A 27,779-nucleotide genomic window follows, 5' to 3' on the forward strand; every position below is an offset into this window, starting at 1 on the left:
TCCAAATGAAAGGTGCTGCCAGCTCTAAAGGTAATTTCCAAAAAGAAGCTCCAACAGTCAGCAGGGATAATTCCACTGATAGAAGTGTCCTGGCTCCCAGGCTACTACCTAAAAGCAAAGTCTTATGTGGATGGAGAGGCCTCAGTCTATCTTTTTCTGTTAGAAAATAACTCAGCCAGGATATTCACCCAGAGCTGTCAGCCTCTCAAGGCCAGGTTCTGTTAAACAGACAACTCTTGGCCTCTTCAACTTCCTTACGGTCCTGAAAGTCAACGATTCTAATTCTCCTATAACCTTTATTCTGGAAAACATAAGAGAAATATAAAGATGCCAAGTTCTGCAGACTTCTGTGAGGCCAAATGGAAGACCGATCCAAAGTCCAGTTTGTCTGCCTGGGATGGCCTTCCTCTAGGAAAACACCACATTGTACCAGGCTGTTCACCTCTCCCTCTATAGTGTTTGCTTCTCATATTTGCAGACTTATCAACAATAGATACTGATTGTCAGAGTCCAGAAAGGGAATGTGATTAAGTAAATGTCCACAGCAATCTCACACAAGGGACCTTTATTAGGTGTCTAATAATCAGAAAACTGTGCCTACAGTTATTATTGGAACGTATTGTTTTTAAAAGTTGGCAAATGTGCATTGCAAACAAGGTGAGAATAATAACAAATGGTTCATTACAAATGTTCTCACTTTCAGGAGCTTCTCTCTCCCAATTTTAATAATTGGTGATATGACCCTCAAACAATCTGTGAATCCACTGTGGTAGAATAGTAAGGCTGAAAGGGTCTTAAAAAAAAATCATCTAATCTAACCCAACCATTTCATTTTTCTGAAAGAGAAATGGGCTTGAAGAACTGAGTTGTCCAACCATCATAAAGCTAGTGAAAGCTGATCCAGGAGGGACTCAAATCCATGTTCTGAGACTACCAAGCCAGTTAAATTTTTACTACCCGATGCAACCTGAGGAATTGAGACTTGTGCAAGACCATGCAGCTACTCAACAAAAGGCCTTGGCCTAGCATCCCAGCTCAGAACTAGTGTTTTTCCTGTAACATACTGACATTCACCTTAAACTTGGTCTAAGAATTGAATTTCTGTGAACTAGTCCCTTTCGGGCTTCAAAGTAGAGAGAAATCCCCAAGCACTGAGAGCTCATTAGATCATAATGCCTAGCCTGAACCAACATCCACAGATCCTATCATTTCATTTGAGAAAAATCTTTAATGATTCTCACGTTGCACCAGACAATGTGAACCAGGAACAAAACCCAGCCAATTCAGTGTAGCATAAAACAACAAGTACGGTAACCACTGTGCCCCCCAGGAACTGGCTGGTCAGGTGTATAAATCCCACTTGTTCTGGGGTGAAGCAGGAAGCAGAGGGGCAGGGCAGCAGCTGGTAGAGAACAGCCAAGAGGGGCGAGATCACATTTTAATGAAATGACTACCAACAAGACTAACAGCAATGATTGACGTTCCTCAAGATACTCTTTTCTGTAGTCCAAAGGGCTCTCCTCCTTACTAGCTTACCAAATATTACCAAAGGGAGCGTCTCAGGAAAAAAGGAAAAATAAACTAAGGAAGTTTTGAACTTTTGCAGACCTTAATTCCTCCCCTTGGATAAAGGAGGGATCAAATGATTCCTACCAGCTCCAAGAGACTGTGACACCAAACCAGGGGCCTCTCATTTTTCAGGTTAAGGTACAGACAAGCGTCTCAGAAGGTTTTGTTCATTAGGAAAAACTTGTGAGGATCAAGTGAAAGAACTGGAGTTAGCTCAGGTTTTGAACCCTGGCTCTGTCACTGTTTGCCTTTGTGTCCTTGGGCAAATTATTTAACCTCTCTGAGCCTGTATCCTAATCTTCAAGAAGAAGATAATAATAACACCTACCTTATAGGATTAGCAAGAGGATTAAAGGAAATAACATTATGAACGTGAAAATACTTCCTGTAGTGTCTGGCACTTAGTCGGCAACCTATTTGTGAGTAGTTTTTCTTCCTTCATATACGTCTATGCATTTGGCCAGCCAGGGAAAAGGTTGAGCTGACTGAATATATTATCCACTGAAACATGAAGGGCACGTTTTCAAAATGAATTCAGCAAATTTTTTCTATGTGTCCACGTGTAAGGCAGACTAAGTCAGGAATTGCTGGGGCTCCTGGAAATACTCATGCAGTGTAAGGAACAAGGAAATATTCACGTGTCAGAAAGGTACAAACCAGGTGCCAGGGGCAGGACAGCTGAGAACAGTAATAGGATACTCAGTATACAAACCAAAGAGACAGATGGTTTCTGTGGCTTTTGAGCCACCCAGGATCTCAATTCTAACCATACGCTTACACAGGCATGAATGAATAGGCATTTTCTTATCTGGGGGGGCTTGCAAATAATCCGTATCAGAGAACCAGTTAACCAATTCATATATTCCCTTACAGCAGTTCTTTACCAGTAGACAGTGATATGGGGAAAAAACAAAAGAACCAAAAATTACTATGTAGCCAGGCAGTGTCCTAAGCCCTAGGCAAGTATGAATTTATTTAATACCAAGATCCCATGAGATTAAAAACTAGTACCAAGACTATTATTGTTTCCATTTTACTGAAGAGGAAACTGAAATGTTCTGCCAATAAACTGAGATTAGACCATGGGTCTACTAGGCTCCAAGTTTATGTTCTTAACCACTTTTTAAACTTTCTTTCCTGGAAAAATAAATTACAGGCAGGAAGACCTAACAAAATAGAATCCTAGGGCAGATGCTCAAGGGATACTTTAACGGGCAATGGTTTCTTGTTCTAGCTATTATCAGATGTAAATTAATAAGTAATAGTATTTAATTCTTGGTTAAAAAAAGGAAAGGCCAACATGTACCCCCTCCCAACCCACCCCCACAAAAAAAAAGAGAAAAATTCAACAAATGATGCTGCAGTAACAGGATAGTCACACAGAAAAGAACGAAATGTGAACCCCACCATACAACACATACACACACACAAAAAAGGCCAAGGGTGAGAAAGAAGATAGACGTATAAGACACTGCACAGCTCCAGGCCCTCTCACTGAAGTGCCAGTGATACCTAGAGGTGGTCCCCATTGCTCCTTAACAGCGCCCCCTCCAGGCTGCACTGACCAGAAGACAGCCCTGGGCTGGGACTCTATCCCCCAGAAGATGCAGAAAAGCCACCAAGAAGGTAGGAAAGTGACATGAACACGTTGGGTTCCTATTCAGCTCTGAAATCGTGTTGACCTCTCAGACTCTACCCTGCTTCCTTCATCCCACACGCAGTAACTTCCAAGTTTATCCTGTCTTGCCCTTGACATACGGCATCTTTCACTGATAGATGCCTTCTTCTCCACTCCTACCACCAATTTCCCACCGTACTCTAGATTGGTGGTTTGACTTATTGTGGCCCAATCCATCCTGCCCACCAATGTCAGACAGATATTCTAAAAACAATATGCCCATATCAGGACTCCTTCTGCCTCTAAACCTATGGTCTCTACTGCAAACTAGAAAACTTCACAATCCCCAGCCTGGAAGTTAAAGTCCTTTATAGCCTGGCTTCAGCCATTCTCTAACCTTTATCTTCCTCTTCCTGACTCCGCAACCTCCCAACTCTCTACCACACATATCAATTTGTTATCCCTCAAGATGACCCTGAAATTTGCCCACCTTTGTACTCTACTCTCAAACCACCCAGTGTGCCTATCCACCAATTTCTACTCACTTATTCCTTCTCTCAAAGCATTTACCCCTCACATATGATATTAATATATTTATTGTCCGTCTCTTCCCACCAGAATATACACTCCATGAGGGAAAGAGTTTGGTATATTTTATTTCCTGCTGTATCCTCCAGGGTATCGAAGTGCTTGGCATATAGTAGGTACTCAATATACATTTGTGGAATGAAGGTATGAACAGAATTCTCCCCCACCTTTGAAGTTTCATGTCATCACATACTGGTCTTATAAAAGCTTGTCTTGATTTGTCAGGGTTTTTTCCCCTTAGTTAGAACCAGACAATAAATTATTCAAAGCACAAACCACACACTATCCATTTCCACATATATTTATTAAGGGCTTAGTATGTGCCAGACCCTGCATTTCTCAAGCAACCTGGAATATCGGAAAGAGTATTGGAAGAAGACTTCATTTAGTCCTGGCTCTACTGCAAGCTGAGTGACCCTGGGCAAGTCACTTTTCCTCCTTGGGCCTGTTTCCTCACATGTGAAATAAGAAGACTACATTATTTCAAGGTCTCTCCTGGCTGTAACATCTTTTAAAATTTATGAGGTAAAACTTGGCCAAGCTTGGTGCCTTAGACACCACAGGCACTCAGTAAATATTTGATTTCTTTGTTGTGGATTCTCCTGTTACACAAGAGGAATCTGAGTTATCTTGGACAAAACAAGTAAAAGTTTATGTCCTACTTCCTTCTCTGACTTCACAGGCAACCTTGTTCTGGTGGTTGAGAGGAAGAAGCACTGGACTTGACACTGGAAAATATGAACTCTGACCACCACCACATATTTAGTTGTAGGACCTTTAACTAGTCAATTCTGGGCCATTAAAAAGCTATAATGGTTTTCCCTCAGGTGGACAAGGGTACTATGTGCCTTTCTATTTTAGGGCCTTTTTACACTGTCTCCTATGCTGGAAATGTTCCACTGATTAACTTCTACTAATCCTCAGGTGTCACCATAAACTTGCCCTTCTTAGGAAAGTACTCCCTAGACTCTACCCCCATCTTTGGTGCACTCTTATAGCACTTATCTTAATTATTATCTCAATTTTGTATTGTCCATCTTTAGGACGGTAAGCACCACAAGAGCAAGAACTGCGTCTGTTTTGTTCACCACTGTATTCCTCAATGCTTGGCTAAGTGCAAGGCGAAGAAGTATCAACAAATATTTTTTTAATAAATAGATGAATGCATAAGCTACTGAATATGTGAAAGCTGGCCAATCCCTCAATCCCCCACCCCACCAGCCCCTAAGCAAAAAGGTCAGACTTTCGGTTATCCATTTTGCAATGAGAAAACAGACTCTAGTAAGCTTTCTGGTTCATTCAGAGAAAAATCTGATAAGCACCATTACACTCTAAGATCTTTCACAAGTTTTTAAGAAACAAGGTTCAAGACAGGGAACCTACGTCACACAGGAGCTAGAAAGAGTTGCTGGAAATCATTTGAGCTGAAGAACTCTGAAACCTGGGTGGGTGGGTGGGGGTGGGGGGGAGCAAAAGCCTATTAACAAGAACGAAGAGAAAATCCCATACTCCCATGGTGAGGAAGTGACCAACCGGTGGCCTGGTCCTTGTATTCAGGATGGAGGAAGTGACTGTCCCCAGGCTGAAAGCCAGGAAGCGGGGGCAGACATCTCCAGAACGGTTCTCCCCACCCCCCCACCCCCCATTCCCTCCTGCCATCTCTAGAGCTTCTGCATGCTGACCCTGACCAACCCAGAGGCTGGGCCACCCACAGAGGTGGCTGAGAAATATAGGCGACAGAACGTTGCTGGTGCTGGGCGGGGAGGACAGGAAGCAGAAGTATGGTGTAGGGGGTGGATGGGAGGGGACTCAGGTCCATTAATCTAACCCTGAGGCCACCTTTCACCATCAGACAACTCCCCCTTCTGGGAGGCATTTCTCCACATCCGTCCCTAGTCTCAGAGAGGCCAACGGAACACCCAGCTCCTAAGAGAGTGCCCAGAGGGCCCAGAACCCCAGGAGGTACCTTTCCCATCTGTAGTAGAGACTTTTCAAAATCGTGCAATCTCTACCTGCCCCTAATCGGCATCCTAAACCCCATGAGACCCCACACTCCCTTGTTTCCTGCAAAGAGCCCCAAGACCCAGGGGACCCCTAGACCCCCAGATGTCCACAGGTAGCTCTGGAACACAGTCGGGAAATCCGCACCCCTCGCCCCCACACACATTTTCCACAGAAAACCCAGAACTCGGGGTAAAGAATACACTATTCATCCCCTCAAGTTTAGAGCCCCTTACTTTCCATATTCCACGAAGTCCCCACCCCAAGGGGACGCAGGACGCCCAACTTCCCCACAGAGGGTTTTAGATTGGGGACCGCTAGGTCCACAAAAAAAGCTGCATCCTAGCAAAGCCAGGATCCCTTCCTGCGGGGACTCCAGCTACCGGGAAGTCCCCCAACCCGCCGGCTCCTCGGAGCCCTCTGTCCCCCACGATGCCCTGATTCCCCAATTTCCGGAGTCTGATAACCTCCCAGGTCCCTGAGAGCACCGTGCTCACCCCTCAAAACCTCCCTCCAGGAAGCCGGGACCACGCGGGTCTCCTCAGCCCGAAACCCCGAAGGAGCTGTCGGGCTACCTTCAGGCACCCCCGGCCCAGATTTAGGAGATAACAGTGGGACCGGGCGGCGCGGCCCTTCCTTACCCGCCTGCGCGGCCATGGTCCCGGGGGTGCACTGGAATGGGCGGAGGAGGCGGGGGAGACCGCTGCTCGCCTAAGCTCCCGCGGCCGCCTCGGGCGAGGGAGGACCTCAGCCCCAGGCGCCAACGGGATGCACCGCCTACGGCGCCCGGGGAGGATCAAACCGCACCTGACACTCGGGCCCGCCTGCTGAGGCACCGCCCCTCCCGCAGAGGTCCCGCCCCGCCGGCTCTGGGCCCGGCTCCCTGTTGGGATCCGCCCCTGGTTGCGGCGTCCCTACCGCCCCCTAGACACGAACCGCTCCCTCTGCGGGTGTCGGAGCTAATAGGCTGATCCTGCGTGGGCGGAAAGACGCAACACACCCAGGGCCCTCAGCGCCTGCGTTTACAGACGGAGAAACCAAGGACTAGAGAGGACAAGTTCGACTGCCTCGACCACAGCTGCTCCCATCCCTTAGATCCTTCCCATCTGATTCTCTTGTGCTGGGTTTTTGGCAATGGCCATTTCCCTAGATCAGATCTTCAAGGGGGGAAAAAGTCCAAAAGGGGCAGACAAATGGATCCTGCTGCCTCCTCCAAGACAGTGTTCAGCCCTATCAGTCTTTTGTACCCAGCGCTGAATAAGCAAAGGCAAGTACAGTTCTCTTTCTTCTTGTCCTATCTAGTCCAGACTGGAAGCTGGTCAGATTTTTCTCTTTTGGGTGTGGCAGGTGGTTTCCATGTCTTAGGTATGCAGAAAGTGCTGAAGGCCCTTGCCTGATTTTGGTCAGTTCCTGAGAATCCTCCTCAGGAGATAGCATGATCAGAAATCTCTAATGATAATCACAAAGTTGTGTGTTGGATTAATGGCTAACGAAAGCTAGAAGGGGGCAGGGATTTTACTCATCCTGCACTTGGAAAGAGGTTTTCCCAGGCACTTGGCAACCTTGGAACCAAGACCCCTTTGGCTGTCCTCCTCCTTCCTAGGCCCCACAGCAAGGTGCTCAGGTCTGTCTCTGCCCCTCTTCCCTCTCTCTCACATTCCAATTCTTTCCTACTTCTGGCCTCGTGGTCTTCACCAGCAGGAACTGGAGAATAGTCAACTCTCCCGAGTTTCTTCCAGGGAAGTTCAGGTAACTCTGAGAAATGCACTTTCCAATATGGACGCAAAAAATGCTCCAGAAACCACTGTGAACTTGAGAGGGACTTCTGGAAGGCAGATTAGGCCTGGGCAGGGAGGGGACCTACTGGGTTTCCAGCGTCCAAGTCATCTGTCCAGTTTGTTTATTTTGCCGTGACTTGGTCAGTTCCCTGAGTCCAGACTCTACTGGCTGACTTACAATAAACTCTCACAGCCTATAGAAATGAGGACCAGGGACCTGGAAACCACCTCTAGGTTATGTCATCCTGAGGATACTGGTCTATTGGTGCCCAGCCAGATTTTCCTAGTGTCACTCCCACTTGCTTCAAACCAAGACAGTCTCTGGCCTCTAGTCCTTCCCTTCCCTAAATTGTTCCACCTAAGATGGCCTGATTAATCACCCAGTAGTATGTTTCTGATCTTATCACCTCCCTGCTCAAAAACTTTCAATAGCTCCCCACTGCCTACAAAACAAAGGATAAACTAGGCCCTCATGAGCTAAGTACACTATACCCTGCTGTTTTGTCTCCCTACTTCCCTTATTCTAAGACTTGGCTTTTCTTGAGCCTATTCTGTCCTTGCATCCCTCTGCCATTCCTACAACCACTCGCTCCAACCCCATGTGCTCTGAAATTTTGCTGCCCTACACTGTGCAAAAGTGCAGTCTTGCTTAAAGACTGAACTCTTAAAACATTATTTTTCAATTATATCATTTTGCAAACCCCATGAACCTTAATCTGCACTGTCCAGTGAAACAGCCATTAACCACATATGGCTATTTAAATTAGAATTACATAGAATTAAAAATTCAGTTCCTCTATGTACTAATCACATTGCACATGCTTGACACCACATGTGGCTAGTAGCTAGTGTTGGATAGTGCAGACATTGTCTATTAAGACAATGCTGTTCTAAACAATGATTGGTAGTGACTGCTAACATCAAAAAGAGGGACTACTAGACATTATGTACCTCCAGATATGATGCAATAGAAAGCACATACCACCACTTAGTCTTATTAAAAAAAAAAAGATCAAGCCTGAATTCTGTCAAGTCTCTGGATTTAACAATCAATTTAAGGAAATTCAAGGGTAAGAGGAGCTTGTTAAATCAACTACAGTAAAATTGTAAACAGTAAAATTGAAACTGTGGGAAATTCAACAGGACAAATGACCTGGTTTCTATAACAGATAAACCGCAAAGGAAAGAAAAGATGGAAGAGGAACCCATAGATGTAAAAGAAACTTAAGAGACAACCAGTAAACTGTGTACTTTCTGCATGATTCTTCTGTAAACCTGCAACTTCTCTAATTTAAAAGAGACAATCAATGGCTAAGTATGGATCTGATTTGGATCTCAGTTCAAACAAATCATACCAAAAATTGAGACAACCAGGGAAATTTGAACAATGATTAGATATAGGACTACATTAAGGAATTATTGTTTTGAATGTATAGAATAGTATTTTGATTATGTTTAAAAAAAATCTGCATCTTTGAGATACATATTGAAATACTTACAGATAGAAGATGCTGGGACTGGCTTCCAAATAGTCCCAGGTCAGGGGAGAGGGAGCACTGAGGGTGGAATAGATGAAACAAGCCTAGTTACTGAGGTAGGGTGATTTGCACATGATGACTTTATTGTCCTCTTCTATTTGTGTATGGTTTTCTAGTGAAAACAAAAACCCTGTTCTCCTTCCTTACCCATTGACTTGTGAGTTCCCCACAGACATGCCTCACCCCCTTACCTTCGCATTACCTGATGGCCAGTGGCTCTGGTGTGTTCTGAAGCCTGAGGCTGGGTCAGCTTTGTAACCACATCAACATCTTCCAACTTATAGCACATCCTGCTACAGAGAAACCACCCTGAGGGACACATTCCCTGTTCCAGGTGGAGCACTCAGAGACCCACCTAGTCTCACTGAACATGCAGACTGACCCTGAATAAACCTGCGATTGTCCTCAAGGCTCTGGTCCTCAACAAACTCAGCTCCATCTTGGCAGCCTGTCATTTGCAAGTTGAGGAATTCCATGTACTTGTCATAACTGGACTTGCCTGTCAAACAGGCCACAGCTTGGGCTGGGCAGTGTGTGAAGTTTCTCATCTCTAATTACTGATGGTTGTCTGAAGACTTTCGTCTTCAGTGTGATATTACCAAGGATGCTGATGCTTCCCAGAGGCAGACCGGTGTGACTACAACACCCCCATCCATGCCCCCCATGACACAGACAAGTCCACAGCTCACAGTAATGTAAAACCATTTGTTTAATTCTAAATCAAATCACTTTCACAACAGTGAAAATTAGTGACTGTCAAGGCGTGCCACTGTACATAATATCTCTGTCTGTGGTCAAGATCTGGTCTAAGTCCACAGAGTGGCAGGAGTGGAGGGGACAGCAGGAACACAGAAATACACACAAAAGAAAGGAAAACTGACTTGGCAGAAGGTGATGAGCCTGCAGGGGGATGGGAGATAAGGGGCTCTCTGCTGGGGCTGGGCCAGCAGTCTCAGGTCTGACCCAGCTCCTGGTGGAGGTTGAATAGGGACCTATATAGTTAAAATGAAAGGCCACACAGCTAACCTGCCTTTGCTAACAGGTCCTCAGGATGCCTTTGCTGGTGGAGCTCTCATGGGCTCATTCCATTTTGTTAAAAAGTCTAAATGATTAATTTTCCTATCCATAACCCTTCCTTTTGAACCTTATGGAAACATATTTGTTGGGCCCATCTGACTGAAGTTCTCTCTCCCACCACTGGGTGAGGTCACTGCATGAAAGGATCCCACCAATCCCCTCTAAAACTGAGAAACTTCACTGCCCTTCTGACCTTAGAGATTGCTAGAAGGTAATGAAAAGAGCATTCTTCTTCTTTTTTTTTTGTATGGGCAGGCACCGGGAATCAAACCCAGGTCTCCGGTATGGCAGGCGAGAACTCTACCTGCTGAGCCACCATGGCCCGCCCGAAAACAGCATTCTTGAGTGGGTGCCCCAACAATGTTTAAAACCCATTAGGTACACAGTAAAGCTGGCAGCTTATTCCTACAGAATGGATTCAGCAAACAAACTGCCTACTCAATACTTTAGTCTGTTTAAACACTGAACTCTGGTGTTGACAGGTGTAAAGGGAAAGGGGTGGGGACTGTGGAGAAGAGAAAAGAACTTCCCTCATCTTCCTGTAGGTCCTGGTTTCCATTCTCTATGCAGAGGCATGTCTAGAGAAAGGTATTAGGTGGGGCTTTCTATTGCTTTTTGGCTATTGCTGGGGGTAAACCAGGAACAGTGCAGACTGGCAAAGTGAGGGAAAGGCTCCAGAGTAAATCAACCTTCCCCCACTCTTGGAGTCTCCAGGAAGAGGCTGGGTTTTCAGGAGGAGGCTTGGCAGGCAGATCAAGAACCGTTCCACCAACCCAGCACCAAACTCCCTCGATGAATTCAGAGGAAGAAGCTTGTGAAATAGAAAAACAAATCAAGGGCTTGGAAAGAACAATGTCCCCTGGATTCCACAGGAAAGAAGACATCATCATCACTGTGCTGAGGGTCCCCAGGCTTGCCCAGCCACCTGGCTTTGGAAATCATCAGGAGCTGCCTGTCTGGAGTCACATGCTTTCCTCGTTTTAGCACGCATACAAGGAGTTCTCAAGGGAATCCATCAAGCCATACTAAAATGAAGGCTCACTTGTGGTGTGCCCCCATCCCTGCCTCTTCATCAAGGACAACTGGGCTTCTGAGGAGGGTGGTCTTTAACATGCAGCTGAGCTGACTTGACAAAACCCACAGTTTCCTTTGGGTGGCTTCTGGGAAAGAATGTACCTTCTACAGCCTCAGGTTTAGGGCTCTGTGTTCAATTGCTCCTGCATCAAAGCTCCAAATCCTGCCGCAGCCCCAAGCCCTGGTCTCTCCTACTGCACAGCAGTCAGTCCCAGCTTCAGCAATCTGAGCTGTATGTCCTCTGCCAGAGAGAGGTGGGTGTGCACACAGTTTTGGGAGGGAAGCTGATGGGAGATCTGTCAGTTATGCCACTTCTCATTGGGGATAATCTATACTGAGAAACCAGGAAGTCATTTATGCTGCTGTTTGGGGACAAAGACAATAAACATGACCCAGGGCCAATAAAAGATTACTGGGTCTCTGGTGAAATCATGATGTGACTGGACAAACTCTAGCTTCAGCTGCTGCAATTATGGTCTTTTTGGGACAGCAATTTCTTGCATCTCTGATGATGAGAAGGAGTTTGGAGGAAGAGGGCAGAGCAATGCTGGGATCTGGAAGAGGAGTCCCTTGGCTTTAGAGGCCATTTACCAAGGGGTATTTAAATCGATGAAAAGAAAGTTTCCATAAATACCATTTGATTCATCCCTTTGTTTTCATAATATTAAACAAGCTGAAATTGTATTCTGACAGTTTCTCTTTCCCCACCTCTTCCCTATGTGGAGCCAGAACCCGTTGAGCTGGCTGGAACAGGATTTCATGGTGTCATTCATGAGAGGGGACTCAATGCCAAGGTCTGAGGTTATAGCAGGGTCTTCCCGGCAACAGGTCGGCTATAGCAGGGTCTTCCTCGCCAACTGGTCCTGAGTCCCAAAGCTCTGATGGAGAAGCAAGACTCCTTGACGTGTTACTGATCTCACTGACTCCAGGGGCCAGTATCAGCCAAGGAGCCCAACACCAAAGTGGGAGTGATGCATCACCAGTCCAAAGGCCCTGCCACAGATGCAGGCAGGGAGCCCAGCATTAGGCGATCAGGAGCCAGAACATGATCACGAGGGCCACAAACAAGAAGAGGCGTGACAGGAACTGTTCATCCACATACTGGGGCGTTCCAGGGACAGCTGTTGAGTCAAGAGGGAGAAGAGGGATTGTTAGAATGCTGTAGTTGCGCATATTGTGCACAAGAGAATCCTGCACAAGATTTCCAAACCCCAAATAACAGCGGGCAAAACAAAAATATGTAGAATAATATCGCAATGAGGACACGGTCTTCAATTTGCCCTAAAACACTTTGGCCTATAGATGCAAACAAGAAGATTGACTAACAGGAAGCTCTTAGAGGAAATAATGAAAGAGACGTTACTGTTTGTTAAGCATCCTTTATATGCTAAGTGGTCTGTACATATTATTACTTGCTGTAATTATTCCCATTTTGTGTAAGAAGAAACCAAAGCATGGGGGTGGGTGGATGTGAGGTGACCTGCCCAAGATGAGGTTCATGCACTGATGGCAGAGCCCCATAGTCATTCTCCCAGCCTCTCCACAACACTGCCTCCTCTGTCACAGAGCCATGAGAGTCTGGCTCTGTAGAACCAGGAGGGGCCTCAAAGGGCCTCACAATGGACTACCTTCCTTTTCTAAAGGGCAGCACTAGGGCCCAGACAGGGAGAATAACTTGTCTCCCTCATCACTTAGCAGACTAGGGGGACTGGGGTGGAAAGCCAGGTCTCCACTCCTCTCTGCTTTGCGAACAACTACCCTTGCGGATCCCTGTCCTGATCTTCTTTGGGAGAAGGACCGTAAGAGAATCTACATCCAGGATGGGCGAACTGTAGCAAACCTGAGAGGAGAAAACTTTGTGAGATTGTAGCAGGGAGATAACACAATCCAGAGTCCAACTGGTTTTCTGTTTTAATTGGGAAACGCAGGGTAAGACTTGGGTCAGATTAGTTCCTGGGTGGGTTCCGGCTGCCTCCACAGGACTCTGTTCTTGCCTCAGAGCAGAACACACTCTGCCCTTTGGGTTCTCCTTCCACTCAGAAAGCAACATGTGAACCGAGCAGAAAATTTCAAGGCATATATATAAAGTGAGGAAGGTTATCCACAAGATCTGTCAGTGCTTTACTAGATTCACTGGGGGAGTGCTCTCATGGATCCACATAGGCAGGCAGGCTACAGAGACTTATTGATGGCTGGCCATGTGTCAAGCACTAGGGGAGGGGGAAGGCAGGCAGCATCTATGACGACCCAGGTGTGCATTATAGCCCCTGGCCTGTGAACTCCTACAGCCAGGAATAATGCACTGGTTGTTTCTATATCCTGCACTGTCTGCATGAGGCATCAATAAGTGTAAGCAGAGCCGACCACCCATGGCGGGGCCCCTGATAAGGATCTGGACTGGGAATCAGACCATGATAATATTCACCCTGCTCTATACCAAATGCACTCCTTAGCTGACAGGAGGGAAAAATCTAGCAGCATATGGCACACCTTGGTAGAGCTCCCAAAGAGCTGCGGCTCGGGACCAGTCCCATGCAGTAGCTCTGAGAATCGAGAGGTCCTGACTCTTTGCGGGTTGCCTTGCCCTTCCCAGTTCCAAACTCTCAATGTAGGTATCATTAATAATTTTCTTTTTTATGGACATAGAGTATATCTCAGCCAACATTCCTGAGCATTTTCTTCCTATAAAATGGAATTGAACACACACCTGTCCCACAGGTGACGAAGAGGGCTCTGCACAGTGCCCCCTCCTCAGAAGTCATTCACGATCCTTGGTAGATTTGCCAGTAATCTAAAAACACTTCAGCATATTTTGAAAAGACTGATTACCCATGTAGTGACAATTATCTGTAACTTACATACTGCTGAATTCCAAGGAGGCTTCAAGCAGGATTACTAAAATATCTTTCTGATTTCTCAAGGAGATAGGATCCTACCTGGAGGAGGCCGCCCATCATTTATGTTAAATGCTGTGGCAAATATCCCAAAGGGAAACGCCCCAATTCCAAAAGACATCTGGAAGCCACCATCTCCAAATCCAAATCCTTGAAAGCCCTGAGTAGAAGAAATGCAATTAAGAAGAGGAGAAGCCAGTTGGTGTCTCCTGCACTTGTCAAATGTAGCACACTATACATGTGGGCATTTAAACTCCTTCCTTCTGCTGCCATCTATTCCAAGGGAGATAGGTCTAACTCTAATCTAGACGTCCAAGCCCTTCCTGCCTTGGGTTCCAGCTAAGAAACTGTGAATGGGCTAAAAAGCACTCTATCCAAAGTGAAACAAGAGAGGGCTCTTAAATCTCGAGGTTCTTTCCCGGAGTCCCATACTAACCAGGGACATTATAAACATGTTTTATAACAGAAAAAATGGGCACTAACCCCTATGCCCAATTACAAGAGAATGTCAAAACAAGCTAAACATTATCTGTAAAGTGCAACAAAAAAGCAAAACCATAATTAGCCAACAACGGAAGTCAAGAGCAAAACCTTGATACAGGCTCTCAAAGGACCATTAAGATGACAGTGCAGCAACCCAGGAACATTCTGTGGCAAAGTTATCACACAAAATTATGTGGGAAAGATATGGGTAGTTTTTAACCCTCAAAATTTTCTTTTAATATTGCTACATATAATTTTCAAAATTTAAAACTTCTTTTCTGATTACAAAAGTAGAATGTACTTGATCTAAGAAATTCACACATTACAAGAATAAGTCAGAGGTCTCATTATTCACCCTCCACCTCACACCTCCCTCATCCAGAAATAACCACTGTCACCAGTTTGGTGTACTGTCATCTGCATTTTCACCCTATGCATGTTTTACATTGCAACACCGTTCACTGAAATGCTTCAGTAGGAATAATAATATTGTGAATCAATAACCACCAAGTTGTAAGTGCAAATGATGTTCCAGGCACCTTGCTAAGCACTGGATTTCATTTAATTCTTACATTAGCATTATCTGACCAACCTGAGGCTCAGGGAGGTGTAATAATTTGACCAAGGTCACACAGCTAGTAAGGGGTAGAGTTTACATCTAAAACTAGGTCAATCTGATTGGAAAACCCATGCCCTTAATTACTATGCACATCTTACAGGAAATTTCTCTTCTCACCTGCCTCCCTTGCTAGATCCTTAAAGCAACTGCTCTCCATAAAGAGTCAAATGGCCTTCATTTTTAAATCCTTGGCAAGTCACAAAAACAGTCACTTCTTGTCCCATACTGAGTGGCCTAGCATCTAGCTCCCAACTTCTTGATGAGTGGCACTACCTATAAAGCCTAATGACTGACTTAATAAAAGAACAAACCTACAGGGAAAGAACACGACCAGTTTCCACCTCCTCGGTACAGAAATGCCTACAGCATGGCTGAGTTTGAGGGCTCCTGGGACCTAGGCAGCCTTACCCGGGAAGGTGCAATTGTTTCATCAGGAATCACTATTTTATTAAGTGCAATCCTGAGGACTGACCTCCCAGCCTCCCTTCTAGCAACACCTATACAATTCTACATGTCCTCACATCTGGTGGGTTTATGTTTCTAGGGCAGAGTACACAAACAGAATCAGTGGTCATGCAGGTGCTTGTAAACAAATGTAAAAGGTGTGTATTGTAGTCATCATGGCCAGGGTATGTGGGGCCTGGATTCCTGGGTCAGGAGCTCATGGTCTGTGGGAATCAGTGCTGCGAAAGGTTAAAGTTGTTGCTGAGAAAGGTTAAAGTTGCCTAGTAGTCAAGAGCAGGGACTTCAAACTCAGCCAGATCTGGGTCTGAGTCCTGTCTGTATGGCCCTGGACAAAGTCACTTTGCTTATCTGGGCCTCGGTTTCCTCTTCTGTTAAAAGGGTTGATATGAGGCTCAAATGAGATCATCTATCTACAGCTCTTAACATAATAGTTTCCATTGCTTTTATTAGTAAGGGTCATCCGGAGAAGAAAGCCTCAATTTCTAGCAAGTGCCCTGACTCAAAAACCATACTCTTGGGAATCTTAAGGAAATGCCATAATTCAAATAAAAAAAAAGAAATGTGGGCAAAGAAGGTATGTGCAATATTATTTACAACAGTAAAATAAAGAATATATCAAAAGATTCTCCAATGAGGAAAAAAATTATAATGTATCAAAATTCAATGGAATGAACAGCAACCTTTAAAAATTCATCAAGAGGACACAGTATATCATGGAAAACATTTACAAAATAAATTTTAAAAGCAGCAAATAGAATGGTGATAGCTACATAAAAATACACATACATAAACATACAGATGAAAAGAACATGGAGTAGTGAGACTATATTTGTGCTAGGATTCTGGCAGTGCAGGTGAACAATTTGCTTTTAAAGTTTCTTTAGTGATATTTTAACAAGAAATGGTTTTTAAAAACTAAGGTCTTATTTAAATGTGAAACTTTTTGGAGCTAATAATTTTACTTCTAAGAATATACTCTAGCAAAATAACGATGAATCTGCTCAAAAATTTATCTATAAACTCATAGGAGTATTTTTTAAATAGAAAAAAAAAGGAAACAGCTTAATGTCCAACAAAGTATTAGTTAAATAAATGTTAAGTCCATAACACAGCCATCAAACACGATATTACTGAAATATAAAATCTTAAGATATCTTGTTGAAAGTCTCCCCTCTGAGAATATAAACTCCATTAAGCAAGGGATCTTTGCCATGTTCACTGATATTTACCAGTGCCTAGAATAATGCCAGGGACAAAGAAAGCACTTTAGTATTTATAGACTGAAAGACATTTTAAAAGGGGCTTACAAAACAGGAAACAAATACTGTGAAAAGAATATATATATATATATGTATATATATATATATATATATATATATACATACATCTCTCTCTCTCTATATATATATATATATACATATAAAACATACACAGGTGAATAGATCTGAAAAATTTGTGTATGTGAATATGGAAAAATGAAAAAGAAAAAAATAGACCAGTTTACAGCAGTTATCTCTGGATACTATGCTTATAAGTAATTTTTTCCTCTTTTCCTTTCTGTATTTTATATATTTTCTTTCACTGTTACAACAGGGAGAAAAACTGTAGGGTCACGAGGGAAATTTCTAAAGCTAGGGCTCATTTCTAGAAGCTTCTTCTAGAATATTCCTCACCCCTCTGTTCTCCGGCTCTGGCCTCTGTCCTTGAGGACGGGGTGGGGTCTTCTCTCTGAAACAGAAATGTATAAAATATGTCTATTACCATGTGCTGTGAGCTGTTCCCTGCCTGGACTGGGAGGCTCTTCAACCAGGCCAGAAGGCCTTATCAACAGTCTCTCTTTTTGACTATGCCCCCTTCCTGCCCAGCAACTGGCCCACATGAACTTATGCCAAATTCATTCTACCTGAAATTGTTTTTCTGACTGTACAGAAAACCAGGGAGAAAATCAGTTTGTTTACCAGATATTCATCAGACTGCAGCCTACTCTTCCCACAGAGAGCCTGGCCCCAGTTGGTGGTTATGAATGACGGCCAGACCCTTCCTGGGCCTGTGTGATACAGGGGTCATGGAGGCAAAGATGTCAGAGATCCCCACTCCAAATCAAAACAGAAGGCAGCCTGTCAGCAGAGAGGGTTGACATTCAGGACCTCTCTGATCTGCTCCTATCTAACTTTAGTTTTACCTTCCACTAAGCTTGGGCAAGGAGCCCATACCATTCTTTTTGCCTCAGAGTTTTAGCCTTCCATCATTCACTCTGTGACTACTGGACTGAGGGCTTATTAACATCAGGCACTAGGCAAATGTTCCTAATTTTAAGATGTTACACAGAGACTCTACACTTCAGGTATTCATGATTTAAGGGAGATAAAACAAATTAAAATCCAATGTGGGAAGGGATTTATTTAACAGAGATATAATCTAAGTGTGGTGTATGGTGGGAACATGGATGAGAGCGACTAATGTAGGGCAGAAAGACTGATTCAGGGAGGAGGTGACATTAGGAATATCATAAAAGATGGGAAGAAGTTAGGGAAGCAGGAGGGGGATAAGCAAGACTGGGAAGGATGAAAGAGGCAGAGGAAGAGCACATAAAAAGCCTCATCACTATGAAGGGCACGTTCCTGCAAGAGAAAGCAATATATCCGGTGTACAGGGTATGCTGGGGTGCAGTGGAGGAAGGCGAGAGATGCTGCCACACATGTCAGCAGATACCAGACCACGTAGGGCTTTCAGCACTTGTGTTTGTAGAATGCTGAACTCACCCATGTCTCCATTTCCAGGAATGCCCCAGCTCCACAAAGCCTCCCAGACACCCATCCCTTTTCCCTGCCTATTTTATATACTTCTGTTTTTGCTGTCCATCCTGCTTCCCAGACTTCTCCTTCACAGCCCTTTGCACACTCACAAATGTGCTGTTTGGGGCATGCTGGGTTGCAGGCCCATTGCACTGCTTCCCTGCCAGGAGACAGCCATCTGTATTAACTTAGCTCCCCTCCCTTCCTGGCTGGTGCCCACCTGGATCCCAACTGCCTCAGAGCTGAGTAGTCAGCAAGAACTCAGTAAAAAGTGGGGGTGACCTCTGTACGTAGGACATGACTCCCAGGATGTGGACCTTCTGGCAACGTGGGACAGAAATACTAGAATAAGCTGGGACTCAGCACCAAAGGACTGAGAAAACCTTCTTGATCAAAAAGGGGAAGAGAGAAATGAGACAAAATAAAGTGTCAATGGCTGAGAGATTCCAGAGTCGAGAGGTTATCCTGGAGGTTATTCTTACGCATTAAATAGATATCACCTTATTAGTCAAGATGTAATGGAGAGGCTGGAGGGAACTGCCTGAAAATGCAGAGCTGTGTTCCAGTAGCCATGTTTCTTGAAGATGATTGCAAAATGATACAGCTTTCACAATGTGACTGTGTGACTGTGAAAACCTTGTGTCTGATGCTTCTTTTATCTACTTTATGGACAGATGAATAAAACATATGGATTAAAAATAAATAAATACTAGAGGGAACAAATGTTAAAATAAATTTAGTAGATTGAAATGCTAGTGATCAATGAAAGGGAGGGGTAAGAGGTATGATATGTATGAATTTTTTTCTGTTTTCTTTTTATTTCTTTTCCTGAATTGATGCAAATGTTCAAAGAAACGATCATAATGATGAATAATTTTAAAAAGGTGGGGGTGATACTGAATAGAAGTGAATTCACATCCAAGGGGACGTGTGAGAGGTGGTCCAATCCTCACCTGGGGTCCTGCTGCCCAGTGCTGCCCCTGCCGTAGAGTGGGATGACTTTATCTCGGCTAATGCCGGCTTTGCAAACCGGACACACCTGTCTGTTAGGTCGGGTCTCCAACCACTGCAAATGAGAAAGAAAAATGCATGAATGGCTTGATTCCCACCATACATAGTAGTCAGTCAGACTCAGCAGCAAAATAACATACCCTAGGTCACAGACAGATCTGGTATAGGTGAGGGGCCAGAAACCTCAAACTAGGAAACACCAGCTCGAACAGGGAACATCTCAAGGAACCCAACTTTCTCTTTGATTCCTGTTCCTGCCATTCAATCAATATTTACTAGTGGTGAAATAAAAATTGCCTTTAAAAACCATCACCATTAAACAGGCTTCTTCAAGCTATGTTTCTCTCTTGGGTCTCCCAGCAATAATAGCAGGAAAGACCTGCAAGCCTGGACTGTATCAGAGGTCTGACAGACCTAGCCTCATTTAGGCTACCAGTCCAGGTATAAAGACCTTTAAATCTTCAACTTCCTCAACAGATCAACTGTGTTATGCACACAGAGTATTCTTTCAGTGATTTCCTCATTTTTAGAGAATTTCCTCAACAACCATGTATCTCAAACATCAGCATCCCACATATAAGCTGATAATTTTCTGGTGATTTACTCTATGCTAAAGGATAGTTTCTGCTCATTATCTAAATTTCCTTACTCCTTTTAATTTATTTTATTGACTTTGCAGTCAACTATTTCTTTCACTATTAAAAACTCTAGAATCCTGTTTTGGGTTTCCCAGATAATTTCACTGGTTATATTAAAAAATTTTTTTTTAACTTTCTTAAAATAAAATTGATAAAAACATGCTTCTTGTATCATCTTAACAGACACTAAATAATATTTAATATATATGCATTTTTCTTGACATTTATTTTACAACATAAATCACATCTTTAAACTCAATAATGTGAAATTTCTTATATACATATGAATCTAGGACCTCAGGGCAAGGAGTAGGCCATATTTAATGACTTTATATCCTACTTTATCTTACTGCTGGTGGTTCCAAAACTTACGTGTTATGTACTCTTCAAATATAGCTGATTTGTTCTACCAGGCTCTGCTTGGGCCAGAATGAGCAGCCCTGGGTATTAACAGGGATGCTTCTTTTGTCCTCTTCTTCCTGATCCCATCCAGATTCTGAGGCACTAGAGGTCTGGACCTTCTAGTGGCCTAAATCCCTAAGCACCTACGAGTGTGGGGCTCTACTGCTGACAACATGGAGACAGCCTGCAGTGAATATGGCCAACTGTGAACACCAGACCCAGTTCTGTCTCACTGAGCAGGTGCCTGGGTCTTGGTGAATACTAACTGGTTTGCATAATAATCTAAAGTTGGGAAAACGGCCTTTCCCCCTAAAAAAGCTTTCTGTTAGAGTGAAAAAAGTCTTTTCCTTCCTAACATAAGTTCTTTAAGGGTGGAGGGGATTGTTGATATGATAGGAGTTACTTTTCCTAGGGGAAGAATCTCGACAATAGAAGAAAGAACACACCATCAAATCCAACTCAATTTGTAAACACAGAACTGAGCCCAGAGAGGTGGATGGCCTGCAAAGGCCATGAAGGCCATAAAGGCCACTCGTTGGTGGCAGGGGCAGGGCCATCCTGGTTTCCAGACTTTCATCAAGCATGTCAAGAAAGTTGGGGGTAAGCAAGCAAATGAGCCCACAAGCAGGGGAGATTGCAGCTTCTGACAGCAGTCTCCTGAGAGCAGGTATGTCTTGTGCAACCACAGCTGATGAAAGACAAAGTAAAATGAAATGCATCTTACCTGATGTAAACAAGGCCAACTGCCAGAGTCCCCAGGGCAACCAGTCATCAAGGAGAAAGAGAAAGAGGGAAAGGAAGAAAAATGCTTTCATTAGCGGAAACACTGACAGGTGTGTGGGGGGAATAAAACAATAAAAACTTGGGAGCTATCAAACAGACAGCTCTCCTCTTCTGGAATCACCTTACCAGGTGCTCCCCTCACTGATGTTCTGTGGGAATTACTCATATCAGAAAGCAGAAATGTGAAAGGCAAGATTAGACTAAAACCACAGGAAGAATGCAACAATGGATAAAAGATCCCAGTCCCCACCCTGGGGTATAACTCCATGTGAAGACCCCAGGTCCCAGAGCATCCAAGACCCGGCTTCCCTAAAAATTAGCCTTTGGGGGGGTTATGGCTTCTGAAGGAATCCAATAAAACTCTGTGCAGAAAAATGCATGGGGGCATGTTTAGGCTCGCACATGCACACACACCTGCATGCTATTTTAGGCTCAATTTCAGTGGATTCATAGACTCCTCAGATTCATAAGGAATGAGTGAACTCCCAGGTAGTCCAGATCCAGTTTAATAAAATCTTCAAGCTGTTCTCAGCCTTGAGAGCTCTGCTGGCAGGAACTGGTTTAAAAGCTCATCTACTCTGAAAACTTTTTTTAAGTAATGGAAAGGATGGGGATGCTACTTTGCAGAAAAGGCTAACTTCAGCTCAGGGAGTTACAACAACATTTACAGACTGGAGAGGAAAGGAAAAATGAGTTAACTCTAACTCCAGATTTTTTATTTTTCTTTCTCTTGCTCTCTGATTCATACACTCAACAAATATCTAGTACATGCCAGGACAGCAGAAAACGTAGACATAGTTTCTCCCTCACATAACATGTATCTTCTCTAACTGAGTAACATTTGGACTCAAAGGATGGTTCCTTTTCTAATTCCTGAACCATAGAAGTTTAGCCTCACAAATTAGACACACAATTTCTCTGGATGTACAGATGCTTGACATCTGGCTCCAACTTGAACCTCCTCTAAGCTCACTGAAAGCATCCCAAATCGTGGCAGCTCTCCACTGGCAATTTCCCCCAAAGGCTGAGGGGGAGAAGCGGAGGTGACTGAATGACACTCCTGGGATAGAAAAATGATAATGATTACTGCCATTTGTTGAGCACCTACTGTGTGCCAGGAGGTAGCTGAGTAGCTTTGAGTTTGTTAACGTCACTGAACAGTCACAAGAACCTATGAGAGGTGTAAGTATCTCCATTTGACAGATGATGAAATAGGACTAGCATGTACCCAAGGGCACACATCCTAAACTGGAACCTTTCATTTCATTTTGGGGTCTGTGATCCTTCCTCTGATACCCTGCCTCTCTTCATTCTTAATTTTGTTACGCATTTCAAATGCTGGTTTTACGACACCGCAGAATATCTATGATTTCTGGGTGGGCCAATCACAATGGCCTCTGTGTAAAACTTAAGGACTGGAGCAAGGCCCTGCAAAACAACAATCGCTGCTCCTGTTCTATTAACTCACCAATCAATTTATCTTTTACATTGTTGCCAAATTAACCTCCCTTAAATACTACTTAAACGATTCTTTTTTTATACCACTATCCTGCTAAAAGATCTTCAAAAGCTCCATGCCCTACTTAGTCAAATCTGGGTTTAATAATTTGGCCCCACTCTCCCTTAGCCACTCTTGTTTCTTAACACTCCCAGCTCCCCATGCAGGGGTCTGTGAGAGGTAGGCAGTTGTCTTGGGGGTTTCATATATATCCAACAGGGCACATGCTTGCCTTGGTGGCACACCCTTTGCCTTACCTGGCATTCTCAACCTTCTACTTACCCAAATCCACTCTTCAAAGTCCAGCTCAAAATCTCAACAGAAAAAATAAAATCTCAAAATTCACCCAGATTCTCAGACTCCCAGGAGGGGCACTGTAATCATCCTGGTTGGAATGCACACTGTGTGCTATGTGCTCTTCTAAGCCTTTTACATATGTCAGGTTATTTATGCTCACAAATATTCTAAAATGAGGCACATGGGTGTAAGTACCTTGCCCAAGGCCCCCCCAGTGAGGAAACGGCACGGTCAAGATTCACAAAAAGCAGTCGGGCTCCAAAGTCCTTGCTCATAACCACTGGCAACACAGTTTCTCTACTCTGCACAGCAAGTGGCACATATTAAATGGTCAGAATGATTACTTAAAAGATGGGGATTTGGAGCCCAGCGTGGGGACAGGATTTGTCCAAGGACACTTTGTTCATCAACAGAGGAGCTTGGATGGGAACCCAGGTCTCCTGTCTATTGGGCCTGATTGTGTCAGGAACCAAATGAGTGAAAAGCCTTCTGCTCCAAAGCTGCCCAGGGCCACAGAATTTCCAAACCTGGCAGTGTCCTTTAGGGTAGTGATAGGGTACTAACCAGAAGAGGTGGCCACAGAGGCTGATGACAGCGTCCTTGGCTGTGTCCAGGCAGATGTTGCATTCAAAGGTGCTGTCCTGCCCTCCACTCTCACCAGTGCCATTGCTGCTCCCGCTTGGCCCCCCTGCACTGGAGTTCTCAGGGGATGCAGAGGCCGAGGGCCCCTTGCTTGCCATCCTTGACTCTTAGCAAAGCTCTGAATGAAGAGTGTCCTCAGGGAAATCCTGAAAGGCAAACAGCACTTGATTATCCATTTCCATACCCCACTCCTTCCAGTTTCCATGCCAATAACCTCACCTCCTCTGAGCTCCAGAAGTTCAGATTATGGCTGAACTCCTGTACAGATTTCGCATAGGATACAGAGGACAACTACCTGGAGGGCAACAACCCAGAAATTTCCCATGAACATGGCCTAGAATGAGGCACACAAATACCCAAACTGCACAAACACAGAAGTTGCTTCCAGATCACTCTCCAAAGGAACCAGGACCCTATCTTATTTGTCCTATTCTCCCATGATTAACTATCACAGGTGATAAATATCAAATTGAACCTTCAGGTTATCCTTTAGCTTTGGACAACCACTACACCGACAGATGACTTGAGCTGGAAGCTCATAATTGGTATATGCCAGAATATTAAAAAGAAATAAAATAAAAAATAAAAAAATCCTTTAATTGTGAAAGGTTCTTAGAGCCAGGGAGGACCAGAAAAGTTATCCGATCCAATGTCTTCTATACTTCAATGTTTTGCACTCCCCCTTCTGCCACATCAGAATAACATCTACTTTATTTTATTTAAATCTTTTAACTTTTTAGCCTTGACACATTTAAAGAGAAGGCTTAAGTCACTGCTGTAAATGGAAAACCGTATTACTTACCATAAGTTAAATACAAATGTAATGAAAGAAAAGCTGTTTATCCCCATACCACCTGAAAACACCTGACATATTCACACCACACTGTAGGAAAACCTGATCTGGTCCAATCTCTTTAGAAAACGGAGGCCCAAGATCACTCAGCTGGCTGACTAGTGTGGTACTGTGACTGGGTCTCAAGACGTCAAATATGTATTCAAAGAACTGTACCACATAGACCAAGCTGGCCACCAAAGGTTGGTAGAAAGACTGTTGATCACAGCTACCTCTAAATCAAAGAACCCGATCATGAGCTGAACAAGAAGGAGGAAGAGACCAACACCAGGAAGACCCCGAAATTCTGGATCTGTCAGGAGACTGATCTGGCCACCATCACCATTTCAGATATCCAATAGGAAATGCTAGTAGGTTATCACAGTAAGAGAACTAGAGCCTGGCAGCTGGCCTTAGCCAGCTTGCCTGCTGGTTTGGAGAACCTCTCTTTACTTTCCTCATACATAAAATGAGATGTTGGATTAGGTGGTCTTCGAGGTCCCGCCTTCCAGCTCTGAGACTGCTGCTCCAGGTCATCTCACCCACCCCTTTCAAAGTAGGCAGCCCCTCCCTCTACAGGTCTAGGACTCACCGCTGGAGCACAGGAAAACTACCCTAATTTCAGATTCCAGAGTAAGAGGAGTTAAGGACCAAAAGGCCGTGGTCCTTCCAGACCAAGAAGCTTTCTTTCACACTCCGGGCTTACAAGCATCTCTCCCAACAGCAGCTCAGTGACAGAAGCAGGGAGAGAAGGCCAACTCACCACCACTTTTTCACTCAGTTACATCATTTTACGTGATGTCCCAGAAGGGCAGCTGGCTGCCGACAGCACTGTGCCTTGCTGGCCTTGGCTCCAAGACCCCCCCCCCCCACCATCTGGTACTTCTTGCTCTCTACACAAACGTCTGGTCTCTTCTTTGGGATGGACCGGCTTCTGAGGGTGCATTATGGCCTTTGCTCATTGTTCTAGCTTAAATACCCATGTACCCAACCTATGTGTGCTTCTTTGTTTAAAAATACGTATCTTTTAAAATAAAGAATTATGTGCACAGATGTGAAAAAAAACATAAAAAGTTTGGTTCACAGACCAGTTTCTTTTTATCTTTGGCAATAGCTTTTTTTTAAATGAAATTTTATTGATATATTATATGCTCACATACATACGATCATCCAAAGTATATAATCAGTGGCTCACGGTATCATTACATAGTTTTGCATTCATCATCAAAATGCGTTTTTGAACACTTTCATTACTCAAAAAAAAAAGAATAAAAATAAAAATAAAAGTAAAAAAGAACACCTAAAACATCCGATTCCCCCCATTTCCCCTTATTATTTTTCACTGACCAAGCTTAACACTAATAACAGTGGGACAGCCTTCTGATGCAATGCGTTAGGAAGTACACAGCCTACCTATGAAGTTTTCTGATTGAGCTTCTAAAACAAATTACCCACTTAAAGAAAATATAGGGGACAGAGGAATGTGTAAAACAACTCCATAAGGATGAAATCAGCCAAATTCAGAATGCGGTACTTTCTACAGGACAAATAAGACAGGTTCTCCCAAAACTAAATTTCATGGGCAGGGTTAGGACTAAGACTTGGAGGAACATATCAAACCCATACAGTGTTTGGTATGGAATCAGATGCAAATAAAACATCTGTAAGAAGACATTTTTGAGGTGACTAACAAAAATTCAATTTACCCTGGGTATTAGTTGGTATAAAGGAATTATTAATTTTGTTGGGTATGATAATGATATTGTTTGATGTTTAAAAAAATCTTTACCTCTTAGAAATACATACTTTATGAAGGAAATGATAACATGTTTGAGATTTGCTTAAAAATATTCTGGGGGTGGAAGTGGAAAATGAAAGTGGAGAGGAAAAACAAAACAAGGACAGGAAGTTGATGGTTGCTGAAGCTGGATAATGAGGAGAACAGTCTATTTTGGGGTGTATTTAAAATTTTCCATAATAGAAAAAAATTTTAAAGAAGGTCAGATTGCAGATGAGTATGTATATAACCTTATTTTGGTAAAAGCAAATAAAGTATATAAATAGGTATATACATACATACGTAAAGAAACCATCCAGATAGCACACACTAAGCTATCAACAATTATTTCTGGGATTAAGAAAGCTGGAGAAGACTTTAATTTTGTATACTCTAATCCTGTTTTAATGCTTTATAACAAACAGCTATTACTTTCATAATAACATTTTTAAAAAGGAAATCATAGAACATATGTAGAATATTACATTTGCTATAATGGTAATAAATATAAATTTTAGAAAAATGTGGAAGAACACAGCAAACTTGATAGTAATTATCTCTGAATTGGTAAGGGGTTGTAGGAGTGATTTTGTATTTTTTTAAATCCCCCATGTTTTTAAAATACTGACATTTTTACATGTATTACTTTTTCTTTTCTTTTCTTTTCTTTTTTTTTTTGCATGGGCAGGCACAAGGAATCGAACCCGAGTCTCCAGCATGGCAGGCGAGAACTCTGACTGCTGAGCCACTGTGGCCCACCCTACATGTATTCACTTTTGAAATCAGATGAAACAATAGTAGTATATTATTAAAAATCTTAATGTTTCAGTTTCTTCCAATCCTGAATAGCTCTGAGTCCAAGTCCTGGCTCTAACACTGACTAGCTATGTGTCCCTGGGCAAATCCCTCAATGGCTTGACTCTATTCTCACCTAAAAAGCAACATGCCATGCCTCCTACAGGACTGGTGAGGTGACCCTATGGGATCACACAGTGACCTGGAGGGCCCTGCTGTTGGGGAGGTGCTCACACATACCACCTTCCGCTGGTCCCTGCCCTCTCCTCTGCCAGCGCTCACCTAGGTTCTGCATGGCCCACACTCCTACACAACAGGCATAAGGGAACTGCCAAAATCAAAGTAGGAGGCAGGGGTGGAAATGATCAGGTGACAGTAACAGGTTAGCTCAGAGATTTCAGGGGAAGCTAGCCTTCTAGCAGGCAGGGGTTAGGGCTGTGTATCCCAACTCTCAGTGGATCTCTAAATAATAAGACTATAAAGACTATTATTCTAATTCCTAGTAGACTGGCCACATGGCACCTAGAGCCTACCAGGGCCCTAAAGCCTCATTCTAGGAGACATTAATATTTGCTGAGTAAAAATCATGTGTGTGACAGATTTCG

The 27,779-nt window shown here is 43.7% G+C and overlaps 2 protein-coding genes and 1 long non-coding RNA gene across 6 annotated transcripts in view; 1 reads left to right on the forward strand and 2 right to left on the reverse strand.

The window, feature by feature from the left end:
* The window catches only part of LIMK2 (LIM domain kinase 2), a 72,980-nt gene extending 66,392 nt beyond the window's left edge, over positions 1–6,588 (reverse strand). For both annotated transcript variants that reach the window (XR_013175750.1, XM_077160512.1), the window contains exon 1: positions 6,418–6,588. Coding sequence is in view for 1 of the 2 variants with exons in the window: in XM_077160512.1 (XP_077016627.1) it covers positions 6,418–6,433 (16 nt within the window). In the remaining variant the exon portion in view is untranslated. The remainder of the gene's footprint in view (positions 1–6,417) is intronic.
* LOC143683955 (uncharacterized) lies at positions 6,577–27,207 on the forward strand. The gene is made up of 2 exons (XR_013175755.1): positions 6,577–7,043; positions 27,068–27,207. It is a non-coding gene; the product is annotated as an uncharacterized LOC143683955 (long non-coding RNA).
* The window catches only part of RNF185 (ring finger protein 185), a 32,933-nt gene continuing 14,936 nt past the window's right edge, over positions 9,783–27,779 (reverse strand). For all 3 annotated transcript variants that reach the window (XM_077160516.1, XM_077160517.1, XM_077160518.1), the window contains exons 2-7: positions 23,693–23,916; positions 21,275–21,293; positions 19,453–19,565; positions 17,378–17,432; positions 14,180–14,297; positions 9,783–12,364 (exon numbers count right to left, since the gene is read on the reverse strand). In XM_077160516.1, the coding sequence (XP_077016631.1) occupies positions 12,267–12,364; positions 14,180–14,297; positions 17,378–17,432; positions 19,453–19,565; positions 21,275–21,293; positions 23,693–23,868 (579 nt within the window). In that variant the 5' untranslated portion in view covers positions 23,869–23,916 and the 3' untranslated portion in view covers positions 9,783–12,266. The remainder of the gene's footprint in view (positions 12,365–14,179; positions 14,298–17,377; positions 17,433–19,452; positions 19,566–21,274; positions 21,294–23,692; positions 23,917–27,779) is intronic.

This window comes from Tamandua tetradactyla, chromosome 5 (genome assembly GCF_023851605.1).
Source record: "Tamandua tetradactyla isolate mTamTet1 chromosome 5, mTamTet1.pri, whole genome shotgun sequence".
NCBI lineage: Eukaryota > Metazoa > Chordata > Mammalia > Pilosa > Myrmecophagidae > Tamandua > Tamandua tetradactyla.